The sequence below is a fragment of the Petaurus breviceps genome, unplaced genomic scaffold, assembly GCF_028583685.1.
Source record: "Petaurus breviceps papuanus isolate PSGF00001 unplaced genomic scaffold, PetGlider_PUasm1.0 207, whole genome shotgun sequence".
Taxonomy (NCBI): domain Eukaryota; kingdom Metazoa; phylum Chordata; class Mammalia; order Diprotodontia; family Petauridae; genus Petaurus; species Petaurus breviceps.
Window position 1 is genome coordinate 15,820,759 of NW_027185850.1, and position 15,594 is coordinate 15,836,352.

Consider the following 15,594-nt stretch of genomic DNA (forward strand, 5'->3'; position numbering starts at 1 on the left):
CAATTTTATTATGGAATTGAAACCAATCTTTTCAAAGTAACTATTGATCCCTTAACTGCCTAATAGAATGACCTTTTCTCAGTATTCATCCACTTTGACCTCTCTTTCACATTGCCAATCATCTTTATCTCTTTGATATTTTCTCTCAAGATTTTCATGACTCACTTTCCGAGTCCTCCTCCCATCTATCTGACCATGCCTCAGTTCTTCTTTTCTGGATCTCAGTTCATATCACATGGACACCCAGATCACACACATATTTATTGAAAAAGGGCTCTTATTCTGGGCCTTCTTCTCTTCTCCCTCTATACCATTTCTCTTGGAGATTTCATCCACTCCTATGAATTCAATTATCACCTCTATGCTAATAATTCTCGAGTGTGTTTATCCAGCCCTAAGCTCTCTGCTGACCTGCAGTCTGTCATCTCCAACTACCTATTGTACTAGAATGTATGTCCTAGAGACATGTTAAACTCAATGGGTACAAAGAAGAACTCATTCTTTTTACCCTAAACCCTCCTCCCCTCCTACCTTTCATTTTACTAAACAGTGCAGGCAACACAATACTCTCAGTCCCTCAGTCTCAAATTTTAGGAGGCCTCCTCAATTCCTCATGATGTCTCATACACACCCATTTAATAGAACTGCTTCTTTCCTCTTTGAAACATCTTTCAATATCTATTCTCCTCTGACACTATTCCCACACTGGTCCAGGCCCCCATCCCCTCACACCTGGACAGTGGCTCCAGTCTGTGGCAGATATGTCTACCTCAAGTCGCTCCCCCCTCCAATTCATCCTTAATCAATGACCATTGAGTAATTACTTCCATTCAATAAACTCTAGTGTTATTCTGTCACCTCCTGGATTAAATACACAATGCTCAGTTTCTCATTCAAAGCCATTGATGAACTTCCCCCTTCCTATTTTCCCTAACTCTTCATACCTTAGTCCCTGAAGCCTATTTTTGATTCAGTGCCACTGGCCTCTTGGCTGTCCCACCAACAACACCCTCCATCTCTCAGTTCTGAGCATTTGCTCTGGCTGCCCCTTACTCTTGGAATGTTTTCCCTGCTTCTCTTTGCCTCCTGACTTTCCTGGTATCCTTCAATTCCTAGAATAAAGTCCACCTTCTGTGAAAGATTTTCCCAGGCCGCATTAAGCTCAATACCTTCCCTCTGTGGTTATCTTCAATTTATCCTGCAGGTGTCTCACTGGCATGGTGTCTCCATCATTTGGTTGGGGGCACCTTGAGGGCAGGGGCTGTCTTTTGCCTTTATCTGTCTCTGTTTATTTTGGTTCCAAACACACAGTAGTTTCTTAGCAAATGCTTGCTGACTTGATTTGAAATACTTTGCTTTTCTCCACATGGTTCATGACAAATGCTTTGTCAGGGATAAGCTCACAAAGGGAGCCACCTTATCTTTCTTCTAAAATTACAATCTTGTTCTTCAGAAATTGCTTTCCACATCTGGTTGACTTGGAGCCAGGGATCATTGGACACTAAATATAAAGCAATATAAACAAACATAATATACATAAATAAATTTAAAGACTTTAGAGAGTATATTCTGACCCGATCATTTTAGAGATAGGGAAAGCAAGGCCCAGGACACAAAAAAAGAGAGATAAAGCTGAAATTAGAATCCAGGTCTCCTGTCTCTAACTCCAACCTGCTTTCCTTGGTACCACATTCCTGGATGTATTCCCAACAACACAAACATCCTTGTTTGCTATGAATCAATCAAATCTCCGCCTCCTAGTTTACAAGGGCTTGGCACCTTTGGTGAAGAGCCAATCCAAACTTCCATCTAATTCTGGAAGTGACTACAATTTTCCCATATGATCACAGAAAACTGGATGAATGGGGAAAGCCCTGGTTCAAATCCATCTAGATTTGTGACTCTGAGCAAATCACTTATATTCTGTCTGCCTCAATTTAATCTGAAAAAGTGGGATAATAATCTCACTGTCCTCTTGGCATTACTGTTAGAATCAAATGAGAAGATATTTATAAAATATTTTGCAAACTTTAAAGCCTTCTATATAAGGGAGGTATTATTTGGATCCTAAGAAATTGTATGTTTTCTTTACAGGAAAAATACAAGCTGAGATTGACAGGGTGGTTGGCCAATCGAGGCAGCCCACCATGGATGATAAGGAGAATATGCCCTACACTAATGCAGCCATTCATGAAGTCCAGAGAATGGGTAATATTATTCCTTTCAACGTTCCCAGGGTAGCCACGGTTGATACCACAGTGGCTGGATACCATGTGCCAAAGGTAAACTATTTTTTCCCATGACCCTGAAGGAACTCTATGGTTTTCATGTACTCAGGAAGTGTTAGAAGAATGTGAATTAATTGTGCACAGTAATAGCAACATTGTGCAATTACCAATTATAGAATGAGCTCTTCTCAGCAAGGCAATGATCTCAAACAATTCCAAAAGACTCATGATGGAAAATACTATCCATATCCAGAGAAAGAATTGTGGAGTCTGAATGCAGATCAAAGTATATTATTTTGTCTTTTTTTTTCCTTTCCCATGGGTTTTCCCTTCTGTTGTTATTCTTCTTTCACAACATATTTAATGTGGAAATATGTTTAATATAATGGTATGTTTACAACCTATGTCAAGATTGCATGCCATCCTGGGATGGGGGGAGGTGAGAGAGAAAATTTTAAAACTCAAAATTTTGTAAAAAGGAATGTTGAAAACTAAAAATAAATTAATATATATTTTTGAAAAAGGTGAAAGAAGAAACATACTATGGAACAAAGGTTCTTGGTCTAGGGTGCATGAATTTGTTCTTTAAAAATATATCTGCATATATATATATATACATATGTGGGTATATATATATATATATATATATATATATACATGCATGATTTCTTTCCATACATGTGAGGGTTTTGTGAGCCTATGTATATTATTTTACACTTAAAAAAGATTATTCTGAGAAGGGGAGGATAAGTGTCACCATGTGACTGTCAAAGGGCTCCAACATAAAGAAGAGGAAGAAACATTGGACTAGAATGCTAAAATCATTGATTCTTACAGTTGGATAAGAAAAAAAGCAGTGGATTTGGAGGCAGAGGGAAAGGGTTTAAAAGCCTAATTTTACTCCTGTGTTTAAATTACTTTTGTGCACTTAGGCTCCCTATGTGTGACACCCCCGTGGGTCTGACTAGATGATCATTGAATGTCCCTCCAACTGTTCTGGACTCCATAGTCATTTAAGCATGATGGGTCTAGACTGAACTTTCCCTAAATTCTTATGGCCAAAACAAATCAATTTGGCCCTCAATTTCCTGTTCTGTAAAATGTGAGAGTGGACCAGGGCCCCTTGCACCTCAAAATTCCTGGTATTCCATTCTCTTCTCTTATTTCAGGGGGCTGTAGTGATGACCAACTTGACTGCCTTGCATAGGGACCCCAAGGAGTGGGCTACCCCAGAAACTTTCAACCCTGAACACTTTCTGGAGAATGGACAATTTAAGAAGAAAGATGCCTTTCTGCCTTTTTCAGTAGGTGAGCCACACTTTGCAGAAGGGAGTCCATAGCCCAAGGGGCACCAAACTTTTTAACATTAAGAAACTTTGCAGAGTCTACTTCCTTGTAACAATAATGCAATATTCACATCACCTACAGTAGTTATGTATATACTAGTATAGTTGTGAATCACAACATGTAACAGGCTCTCTACAGGGAGGATACTACCAAAGCCTTTATTGAAATATCAGAAAACCAAGTCCCAGAACCAGAAAGTCAAAGTCATTATAGAAACCACAGATTTGGTGGAAATGGTCAATGCAGCAAACACCCACATTCCCAATCCTTCACAACAGAACAGGGTCTGTCAAGTAGGGACCCTCCTCTCTCACTCACAGTAGCTCCTCAGTCTGGTTCTTGGATGTTCTCAGCAGAAATTCCCAGAGCAAAGGTCTCACCAGAAGAAAGGTCTCAGCAGAAGCTCCAAACTCCAGATGTTCACTGAGAAAAAATTCTTTCTCTCTGTCCCTGTGAGCAGCTGCTCTTCCTCCAGGATGCTTACCCCAGGAATATCTGTCTGCCCAGCTTGTGCTCTTCCATATATATTAGCTCCTCCCTCTCCTGCCCCTTCCTGTTACATCAGCAACTTCCTCCCAAGGTGTTAACTGCTTCTGTGTTAATTAAAGAGCTTAAACAAGGTGTTAACTTGAAACAAGGTGCTAAATACCTGCTTACTTCCCAATACAAAGGGGCATGGAAGATTATGAGATTCTATTAACATTACATTTCTGCAACCAACAATCACATGATGGTCCATATACTGGTCACATTCATTGATTGGGAAAGTCCTTCACAAGAAAATTTAAAATAGCAGAACTTTAGGTAGCTTTTTTGAATTTGTTTGTTGAATTCATATATATGAATAATATAAACATATAATACATATATAATACACATATGATGATATAATATCATTGTATATGTAATATATGTAGTCTATTATATAATACATCTATAATGTCTCTTAGTCATTAACTTCCACTTGCCCAAATTCTAACTTTTAAGGAGTTGTTTAGGTTTTGCACTTCATTTTTGTGCTTTCCTTGCCTTTTAGGGAGTTGTTTTCTTCAGTGAATGTTTCTAGCTCTTTTTCCATTTGGCCAATTGTCCTTTGAAGCAGTCGATTTTTTCCCAAGCTGTGTACTCTTTTTTGTCATTATTTTCCTCCATCACTCTCATTGATTTTTGCATTTTTTAACCTCTCTTTTATTGTTTCTAAGCTCCCTTTTGAACTCTTCCATGAGCCCTCTCTGGGCTTGAAACAACTTTCCATTTTTCTGTGGGGTTTTGCCCATAGGTGTTTTGGCATTATTGTCCTCTTCTGTATTTGGGTCTTGGTCTTCCCTGTCACCATAACAACTTTCTGTGGTCATGTTCTGTTATTGGTTTTTGCTGATCACTTTCTTTTCATTTTGAGCTTTGCTCCCAGGTGGAAGGGACACTGTCTCAAGATTCTTGGGCCAGGGGCTACAGGTCCTAGCTATGTACCAGGTACAGCACTGATGTTTCCCTGAAGCCCACAGGGAAACTTGATTTCTGGTTCTGTGCTGAGGAGGTGGGTTGGGAGTGTTTGGCACTGCTGGAGGCCATAAGGTTCTATCATCTTACCTGTTTCTGGGCTGGGGTCCTCCTGCTGGTGTCTGGTGGGGTATTTTGCATTTCCCCAGGGCTACACTAAAGTGGATGGTATTCTGGCTCTTGGAGGACACCTGTTTGCTCAAGTCTCCAATGAAGCATGTGGTCAAGGCCAGTCAGTTTTTAAAGTGCTTTATAAATACTAGCTATTATGATTATTAAGGGTTCTTTGAATGAATTAATTAGTTAATGCCTCACCTGGATGTGATAAAGTTTGTGCTAGAATATTTTTTAAACCTGAAATCACTAGAGATAAGTCATCTTCTGTTATTCTGGAAGATCTTGCATCTGCTATTGAAAGGGGGAGGGGAGGACATAATCATATCCCTTAACTTCCCTGAGGCTCAGTTTCCAAACCTGTAAAATAAGAAAACTGGATTAGAAGATTTTCTGAGTTTCCTGTGAGTTTCCAATCCCTGAACTCTTATCTTCCTTACTCCAAGACATGCCCTCTTTCCATTTGGATATAAGTCTACATCTTCTTTGTTATGTCAAAAGGAAGTTGGAAGGAAGGGAGCTGCTTACCTGACCTTTCTCATAGAAAGAATAACAGAATAAATGTTGGCACCTTGGAGATCACATGATCATTAAGTTAAACCGTCACTTGTTTCCAAGAGAGTAAACAGCTGGTTTGGCCAGCTCTTGTCATGGCACTGAGGGGGTTGGCACAGTCTTAGTCTCTTGATGACAGGAGTGGCACCTTATCTTATCAGAAATAATGTAAGATTCCTTAGAGCAACTCCTAGGACTAAGGAATAAGGACAGTCACTTCATGCCTTTGGAAGTGGTGACCAGGGGTGCACTTAACATCCAGACATGATCAAGGCTGGTTACACAGCGAATGGGGTCTGTTCAGTTCTGTCTCCTTCTTAAACCTCCTCCTTTAGGATAGTTTATAGCTTGAAGTGAAGTTTTCTATGAAATGACACCACCTGCTGCTGATCATAGGCTTTCCTCTCAGAAACAATTGCCAGGGTCAAAACTTTCTCTGTTTCCTCAAATGTTAGAGAGCTAGCTACTTTGAACTCTAAGGGGCTTCCTAAATATCACAAAGCTAATGAGTATCAGAGAAAACACTGAAGCTGAGTTTTCTGCATCCAGGATCAGTTTTTTTTTTTTCCATGATGCAGATGAGAGCGGACTGCTGCTGTTAAGTCTAACAATGACCTGACATTCTATTTATGCCATTCAGCCTTCACAACACCCAACTGAGGCACATTGTTTGCATTTGATTGAGAATAAAAATTGTAATTGTAATCGTAGTAGTCATAGCATCAGCAATAGTAATAGTAGTGTTGATGATGATGATAAAGATGAATAGCAAAACTAGTATCATATGGTCCTTTAAGGTTTATAAAGTCTGTAACATCTTTACCCTGTGAGCTAAGTGCTATAGCTATCCCTGTCTTACACATGAGGAGACTGAGGTTGTAAATTTAGATGACTTGAGCAGGGTCAAACAGCTTCTAAGTATCAAAGTTCTAACTCCAGCTCCAACACTCTGTCCACTGATCCCAACTGTCTTGAATTCAGAAAAAGGACCTGTCTTTTCTGCTGCTACACAAAAGTAGGATCTTAGTCCTAGAGTTAGAAAGGCTCTTGGGAGTCACGTTGTCCAAATCCATTATTTCCCAGATAAGTAAACTTTGGCCTGCTCAGGTTAAGTGACTTTTTGATGCCACATGGATGAGCAGCATCCAAGGTGGGATCTGTCAACTGGACCAGAACCAGCCTCTAACCTGGGAATGGCTAGAGACAAGCAGAGCAGGCTAGAAACAAGAGCATCAGGGCACAAAGAGTAGAGTTAATTTCAAACTGAGGGAAACTGTTGCCAGTAGAATTCCCCTTCCTGAGAAGGAGGGCTTAACATTGCTGGGACAAAAGCAGGTGTTCTATATGTTATAGAAATAATGGGAGGAACCACAGCACAATCACTCTTAGGTCTTGAGCGGCAGATCACACAGCAGGCTCATGAGTGGATAATGGAGGCATTCCTGTGGGAACAGTTTTTAAATTGATTGTCTCACGTCTTAAAGGTCATTGAGCTTTGCGACTGTTTAGTGGGGGTACAGAACCAGTATTAGTGTGGTGGTAACAGGAGGGCGGTACCTGGTTCAGTTCACTTGGAATAACAGGGATTGTGAGCATGTCAAGAGATGTGACAGATAACTTTAGGCTGCAACATTGCTTTTCAGGTTCCTGGGAAATAAGGGGAGCCCCAACATATCCAAACAATTATTGATTAATAAGAAAATCATAAATCCCTCAGGGAACACATTGAGCTTGTCAAAGCAATACATAGAGCCAGAGGGTGAGGTCACCTAGAGCATAAAGGATTGCTGTTTTTCAAACTCAGGGCTCAGTGTCTTTTCTGGGCCTTAACTCTGGAAAACAAGTGGTCTCTTAATATCTTGACATATCTGAAAACAGGTCCTTTATTAACAGATGCAGTATTTCAACTATACTAATTCTCTGAGGTCACCAGCAACATGGCATGATAGATATGCTGCCAGACATGGGGCAAGGAAGACTTGAGTTCAAATTCTACCTCTACTGTTATTAGAGTTGTGACTGTAGACAAGCCACTGAATAGCCTTAAAGTTTATCCCAATGCTATGATGCAGCCCCAGGCCCTGGGGACATCTTATCCCAAACCACAGCCTGGGCCAAACATTAGTAGATTTACTGCTTTTTTATCTCTTTGCCTTTCAGGGAAGAGGGTCTGCATAGGAGAGCAGCTGGCTCGGGCTGAGCTCTTCCTTTTCTTCACTTGCCTGCTCCAGAAATTCACATTCCAAGCTCCCCCAAACACCCAGCTGAGCTTAGATTCTGAAGTTCGAGTGACCGCCTCTCCTGTCTCCTACAAAATCTGCGCCCTTCCTCGAGCAATGTAGGCCAAGTTAGGCCTGAAGGGTGGACTGCTCTGGGGGGAGAGTAAGAAGGATCGGCATTAGCACCACCAAAAAGGGAAGTTAAGAGAGTCTTTACTGGACTTAGATTCCAAGGACCTGGGCTCAAATCTCAACCCTGCCACTTAGAAGATGCATAACCTTGGAAAAGATAAACCTCTGCCTCACTTTCCTTATCTACTAGGAGGAGGAGGATGTCTACGGTCCCATACAATTTTAACTCTAAAATTTTGTGATAATAAAAGCAGAGCACCAGTGCTTTTCCTCCCCTACCTAAAACACTCTCACTTATGTTGGGGGAGTTTTGGTGTCTTTGTTGCTCGGGTCAGAGACTGTTTTCTTTTTGTCTTTGGATTTACAGCATCCAGCCAAGTACCCAGAATGGAGAAGGAGCTCAATCTATACTTGCATCTTTAAATCACTCACTTTCACATTCATTCCTTCTCCTGACTTTCTCAGTTTTACTATTAATCTAACAGCCGATGAGCTGGATTCCTCATTCCTGTTAAAAAGCTTGCTAGAGATTATAGTTCATAATCAGTTCACTATGAATTACAGTGACATGGGACTAGGAATACCCATATCTTAACAACTGCTGATCTGTTAAGGTTCCCTATCCTTACAAAGGGGAAAAGGAGAGAAGTAAAATGTGTAAACGTTCCCTGTACTTTTCAAAAATGCTTACATGATATACATTACCATGCTGATGATGGAAACCCTTGGAATACCCCAGACAATCAAAAATGTACATGTCCATGTGGATCAATGTTATCAATGTTTCTCATTTATTTTTTAGGTTCTCCTTTCTAATGTTCCTCAACTATACCCATAAAAATGCTCTGTGAGTTCACAATGAGGTCCTTATAAAAAGTGATGTGGCCAAGGTTCCAGTTGACTGGCAAATTACTAGCCATTGCTAATAAAGTAATGGGGGGGGGGGGGGGGGCAGGTCAGAGTCAAGGTGGCAAAGCAGAAACAGGACTTCCGAGTGGCTCCCACTTCCATCTCCTCCAATTCATGTAAAAAGTGACTCTGAACAAACTTTGGAGCTACAGAACACACAAAATGACACAGAGAAGCTAACCTCCCACTGAGAACAGCCCAGCAGGCCTGCAGGAAGTGGCCAGCACAGCACTCTGGGAGCTGAGCTGAGCCCAGCCATGCAGGATCCAAAGGTTTTAGCCTCAGAGTAGCCACAACCAAGGCTTCAAATTACCAGCAGCTGTGGTGGTTTGCAGAATTATCAACCCATAGATGCTAAGGATAAAGTGAGAGATCAGTGCAGTGTGGACTTTGGGACCTAGGAATTCAGGAGTGTGGTTGGGCTTTGTTGCCCACAGGGCAAGAAGTGGCTGAGGCAGGTGGTCGTGCAGCCCCCACCACGTGGCTGCTTCAGAGCTCCTGGCCTGCAGATTGTAGGGGGACCAAACAACCATTATGAGGGGGTAATCTCTCTTGCTTTAACCTGCTTAGATCTGGATTGCAGTCTAGGGTGGAGGTCCTAGGGTGTGTGATCAGTTTGCCAGAGTGTGGGGAGGCTTCAGAGAAGGCATCCAACTAATAGCTCCAGCAGCTGAGAAAACCCCAGCAATTTGGGACAAAGCTCCCCCTAAAAATTTCAAAAGTCTAGTAACTGAGGGGCAACATGAGCTTCCAAGAAAAGAACAAGCTGCGTACAGGCTAAAGAACAGCTTAATAAGGGTTTTAAGAAGTAAATAAGAGAAGTGGAGAAAAAAATGGGAAGAGAAATGATAATGATGAAAAAAAATTATAAAATAAGGGTCAACAACCTGACTGAAGAAATTAACACCTTAAAAACTGAGGAACTCAAAAGGCAAAAGAGGCTCAAAAAGTCAATGAGGAGAAGAATACTTTAAAAAGCCAAATTTGCCAGATGGAAAAAGAATCCCAAAAGCTTACTGAAGAGAATCATTCCTTCAGAATTAGATTGGAGGAAATGGAAGCTAGTGACTTTAGAAATCAAGATACTATCAAACAGACCCGCACAAATGAAAAAAAAATAGAAGGCAATGTGAAATATTTCGTTGAAAAAAAAACACTTATCTGGAAAAGAGATGAAGGAGAGATAGTTTAAAAATTATTTTAAAATCTTAAAAAAATTTTTAAAAACTACTTGAAAGCCATGATCAAAAGAAGAACCTATAAATCATCCTCCAAGAAATTCTCAAGGAAAATTGCCCTGATGTTTTAGAACTAAAGGGCAAAATAAAAGTTGAAAGAGTCCACCTATTGTCTCCCAAAGAAGATCCCCAAAAGGAAACTCCTAGCAATATTATAGCCAGGATTCCAGTGTTCCCAGATCAAGGAGAAAATATTAAAAGCAGCCAGGAAGAAACCATTTCAATACTGTGGAAACATAATCAGGATAACACAGGATCAGGCAACTTCTACCCTGAAAGATCAAAGGTCTTGGAATATGATATTCCAGAAGTCAAAGGAGCTGGGATTAAAACTAAGAATGACCTACTCAACAAAACTGAATATCATGTTTCAGGGGAAAATATGGACCTTCAATGGAATAGAGGACTTTCAAGCATTCTTAATGAAAAACTAGAGTTGAATTTAAAATTTGCCATTCAAATACAAGAAATAAGAGAAGCATGAGAAGGTAAATGGAAAAGAAATCATAAGGAACTTATCAGAGTTGAACTACTTACATTCATACATGGAAAAATGACAATTGTAACTTATGAAACTTTTCTCAGTATGAGAATAGTTGAAGGGAATAAAATGTGTGTATATATATACATACATATATGCATATATAGGAGGGCATATGGGCATATGAATACATACATGAGTGTGTATATATGTATACAGGTATAAAAAGACAGAGGGTACAGGACTAGTGGAATAGGAAGGGATGATATTTAAAAGGTGAAATTAAGAGTTAAGAGATGAATATAATGGGAGGAGATGGAGAGAGACAGAATGGGGTAAATTATCTCATATAGAAGAGGTAAGGGAAAACTGTTATAATGGAGGGGAAGAACAGGAAGGTAAAGGGAATGAGTCAACCTTATTCTCAATGAATTTGGCTCAGGGAGGTAATGACATACACACTAAATAGAGTATCTCACCCTACAGGAGAGTAGGGGGAAAGGGGATGAGAGGGGGGATGATGGAAGGGAGGGCAGGCTGGGGGGAAGAGTATTTAGAAGTATATACTTTTGATAAGGGACAGGATCAATGTAGAGAATAGAACAAGTAGGTGTTGAGATGGGATGGAGGGAAATATAGTCAGTCTTTCACAATATAGCCACTATGGAAATGTTTTGTATAGATATACATGTCCAACCTATATTGAATTGCTTATCTTCCCAGTAAGGGTGCATGACGAGGGAGGTAGAGAAAGAATCTGGAATTCAAAAGTTTAAAATCAAATGTTTAAAATATATGTATTATTGTTATTATGTTACATGTAACTGGGAAATAAGATATACAGGCACTGGGGCATAGAGATCCACCATGTCCTACTGGAAAGTTGGAGGGAGTAATGGGGGAAAATATAGGAGAGAGCATATTGAGGGAGGGTATATTCAGTGGGATCACTGTTTTGGGGTGGTGGGTAGGGGAAAAATGGGGGAAAAATTTGTAACTTAAAATCTTATGGAAATAAATGATGTAAGCTAAAAAATAAAAATAATAAACTACAAAAAATAATCACACTTGAAATTCTTTTCCTTCATTTTTTTATTTGTAGATTTTAATCATGAACAAATCAGACCTCACAATTAGTAGAGGTAGGCCCAGTTTACAGATACATTCAATAATGCCCAGTGGAAAGATAGATTAAAAGCTATTGCAAATTAAATTATTTAATAACAAAAATTAAATGGGTCAAAGAACAAATCACAGAAATAATCAATATTTTTACTAAAGAAATGGACAAGGGGCCAAGCCAAAATGGCTGAGTAGAAGCAGTAAACTGCATGAGCTCCCACACCAACCACCTCCAATACCTGCAAAATATGATTCTAAGAAAATTTTAGAGCTACAGAACCTACAAAGTGATAGAGAGAAACAAATCTCTGGCTGAAAGCAGCCCAGCAGGCCAACAGTAAGGGTCTATGGCACCAGACTGGGAGCTGAGCAGAGCCCCAAGTAAGCTTCATGGTCCCAGACCCAGGGTTACCCTGACCAGTGGCCCAGACTAACCATAATAGACTTCAGAAGAGTGAATCACCAGCAGCTATGGTAGTTTCCAGACTTCTAAACACTTAAATGCCAGAGATAAAGTAAAAGGTCAGTGTCTGTATGACAGAAGAGCATGTTCTGGCCCCTGCCCCCAGGGCAAAAGGTGGTGGAGCCCCAGCAGCTGCAGCTGCTGCCACCATGACTGCCTCTGGAGCTTCTGGCCTGCATATCAAAAGGGGACCAAGCAACCATTCAGAGGGTAAGTGTTCTTGCTTTGACCTGCTTGAATCTGGGAAGTGTTCCAGGGGTTTGAAAGTCCAGTGTGCCAGAGCTTGTGGTGGCTGTAGAGAAGGCTCTCTCTTCAGACCTCTGATAACATTTGGAAAAACCCCACCAATTTGGGACAAAGCTCACTACACTCTGGAAGCAGGGTTCTACCTTAGCAAAGAGCTCAAAGTCAAGTAATTGAATAGCAAGGTGAGCAAGCAGAGGAAGCACAGTGAGACCATAGAATCTATTTGGGGGGGGGGATCAAAACATGAAACCAGAAGAAGTCAAAGTCAGATCTCCTGCATCAAAAGTTTCCAAGAAAAAATATGAATGGGTTATAGTACATGGAGGAGCTCAAGAAGGATTTTGAGAATCAAGTAAGAGAAGTGGAGGAAAAATTGGTAAGATAAATGAGAACGATGCAAGAAAATAATGAAAAGTGAGTTAACAACCTACTAAAGGAGACCACCCAAAAATACTGAAGAAAATTACATCTTAAAAAATAGACTCACCCTACATAACCCACAAAGTGAAAGAGAAAAACAAATCTCCTTCTGACATCAGCCCAGCAGATGGACAGGCAGGGTTCACCACAATCTTCTGGGAGCAGAGCCCAGCCCCATGTGGAACTGCAGTTTTAGCCTCAGGGCAGCTCAACTAAATGTGGCTAAAGGGACATAAGGAGAGTAGATCACCATTAGCTGTGGTGGTTTCTAGTATTATCAATCCCTAATTGCCAAAGGCAAAGTGAGAAGTCAGTGTAGACTTTGGGAACAGGGAGTCTGGGAGTGTGGTCTGGCCTCTACCCTCAGAAGGAGAAGTGGCTGAGGTGTGGCAGCCCCAGCCCCATGGCTACATCAGATCTCCTGACCTGCAGATTGTAGGAGGACCAAGCAAGCATTCTGAGGGGTAATCGCTCTTGCGTTAACCTGCTTGGATCTGGATTGCTGTCTAATTGCTGGATTGTGGAGGTCCTGGGGTGTGTGACCAGTGAGCCAGAGCCTGTGGGGGCTTCAGAGAGGGCACCCAACTAATAGGTCCTGCAGCTGTGAAAGCTCCAGTGATCTGGGACAAAGCTCTCCTCTCTGGAAGAAAAATTCTACTATGGCAAAAAGCTCAAAAGTCAAGTAATTGAGTGGCAACATGAGAAAGCAAAGGAAGCAAAGCAAGCACAGCAATCCGACTTTGGATTTCTTTCTGGGGGACAAAATGGATCAAGGCATAGAACAGGAGGAAGACAATGAAGTCAGAACTACTGCACCAAAAGCTTCCAAGAAAAATATGAACTAGTTACAGACCATAGAGGAGTTTAAGAAGGATTTTGAAAAACAAATAAGAGAAGTGGAGGAAAAATTTGGAAGAGAAATGAGAATGATGCAAGAAAGTAATGAAAAGAGAGTCAACAACCTGATAGAAGAAAACAACACCTTAAAAAATAGATGAACTCAAATAGCAAAAGAGGCTCAAAAAGACAATGAGGAAAAGAATACCTTAAAAAGCTGAATTTTCCTGATGGAAAAAGAATCTCAAAATCTCACTGAAGAGAATTATCTCTTCAGAATTAGATTGGAGCAAATGGAGGTTGGGACTTTATGAGGAATCGGGATGCTATTTAATAAATCAAAACAAATGAAAAAATAGAAAACAATGTGAGGTATCTCATTGGAAAAAAGCTCTGACCTAGAAAATAGATCCAGGAGAGATAATTTAAAAATCATTGGACTACCTGTAAGTCATGATCAAAAAATGAACCTAGAAATTATCCTTCAAGAAACTCTCAAGTAAAATTGTCCTGATGTTTTAGAACCAGAGGGCAAAAGAGAGGTTGAAAGAATCCACTGATCACTTCTTGAAACAGATCCCAAAAAGAAAACTCCTAGGAATATTATAGCCAGGATCCCCAGAGTTCTCCGATGAAGGAGAAAATTTTACAAGCAGACTAGAAAAAAAAAAAAAACAATTTAAGTATTTTGGAAACACAATCAGGATAACACAGGACCTGGCAGCTTCTACATTGAGGGAACAAAGGGCTTCGAATATTATATTCCAGAGGGCAAAGGATCTGGGATTAAAAGCAAGAATCACCTACCCAGCAAAACTGAGTATCATGTTTCAAGGAAATTATGGTCATTCAGTGCAATAGAGGATTTTGAAACATTCTTGATGAAAATACCAGAGTTGAATAGAAAAACTGACATTATGATACAGAATCAAGAGAAGCATGAGAAGGTAAACAGGTAAAAGAAATCATAAGGAACTTATTAGAGTTGAACTATTTATATTCCTATATGAAAAAAAGATAATTGTAACTCATGGGACTTTTCTCAGTACGAAGATAGTTGAAGGGAATATATACATATGTGTGTGTGTGTGTGCGCATGAGGGTGTATGGCTATATATAAATATATATGTGATTGTGTGCAAATGTGTATACATATATACATAGACAGAGGGCACAGGATCAGTTGAATAGGAAGGGATGATTATCTAAAATTAAATTAAGAGGTGAGAGAGGAATATAATGAGAGAAGGAGAAAGAAAGATATAGAATAGGATAAATCATCTTATATAAAAGAGGCAAGAGAAAACTGTTACAGTAGAGGGGAGGAACTGAAAGGTAAAAGGGAATGAGTAAACCTTATTCTCATTGAATTTGGTTTAAGGAAGTAATGACATATACACTCAATTGGGTATCTTACCCTACAGGAAAGTAGGGGGGGAATGGATGACAGAACGGAGCACAGATTGGGAGAGGGTGTAGTTAGAAGCTCACATTCTTGAAAAAGGACAGGGTCAAAGTAGAGAATAGAAAAAGTTGGGGGCAGGATAGGATGGAGGGGAATATAGTCAGTCTTTCACAATATATCCATTATAGAAGTATTTGGCATAGCTACACATTTACATCCTACATTGAATTGCTTATCTTCCCATTAAGGGTGAGTGAAGAGGGAGGAAGGGAAAGAATCTGGAATTCAAAGTTGTAAAATCAAATGTTTAAAAAAATATGTTATCATTATTATTTAACATACAACTGGGAAATAAGACATGCAGGCACTGGGGAATAG

The 15,594-nt window shown here is 40.1% G+C and overlaps 1 protein-coding gene across 2 annotated transcripts in view; it reads left to right on the forward strand.

Moving 5' to 3' along the window:
* LOC138164917 (cytochrome P450 2J2-like) overlaps window positions 1–8,380 on the forward strand; it is a 40,718-nt gene extending 32,338 nt beyond the window's left edge. For both annotated transcript variants that reach the window (XM_069092881.1, XM_069092882.1), the window contains 3 exons: window positions 2,095–2,282; window positions 3,398–3,536; window positions 7,905–8,380. In XM_069092881.1, the coding sequence (XP_068948982.1) occupies window positions 2,095–2,282; window positions 3,398–3,536; window positions 7,905–8,086 (509 nt within the window). In that variant the 3' untranslated portion in view covers window positions 8,087–8,380. The remainder of the gene's footprint in view (window positions 1–2,094; window positions 2,283–3,397; window positions 3,537–7,904) is intronic.
* The last annotated feature ends 7,214 nt before the right edge of the window (window positions 8,381–15,594 follow it).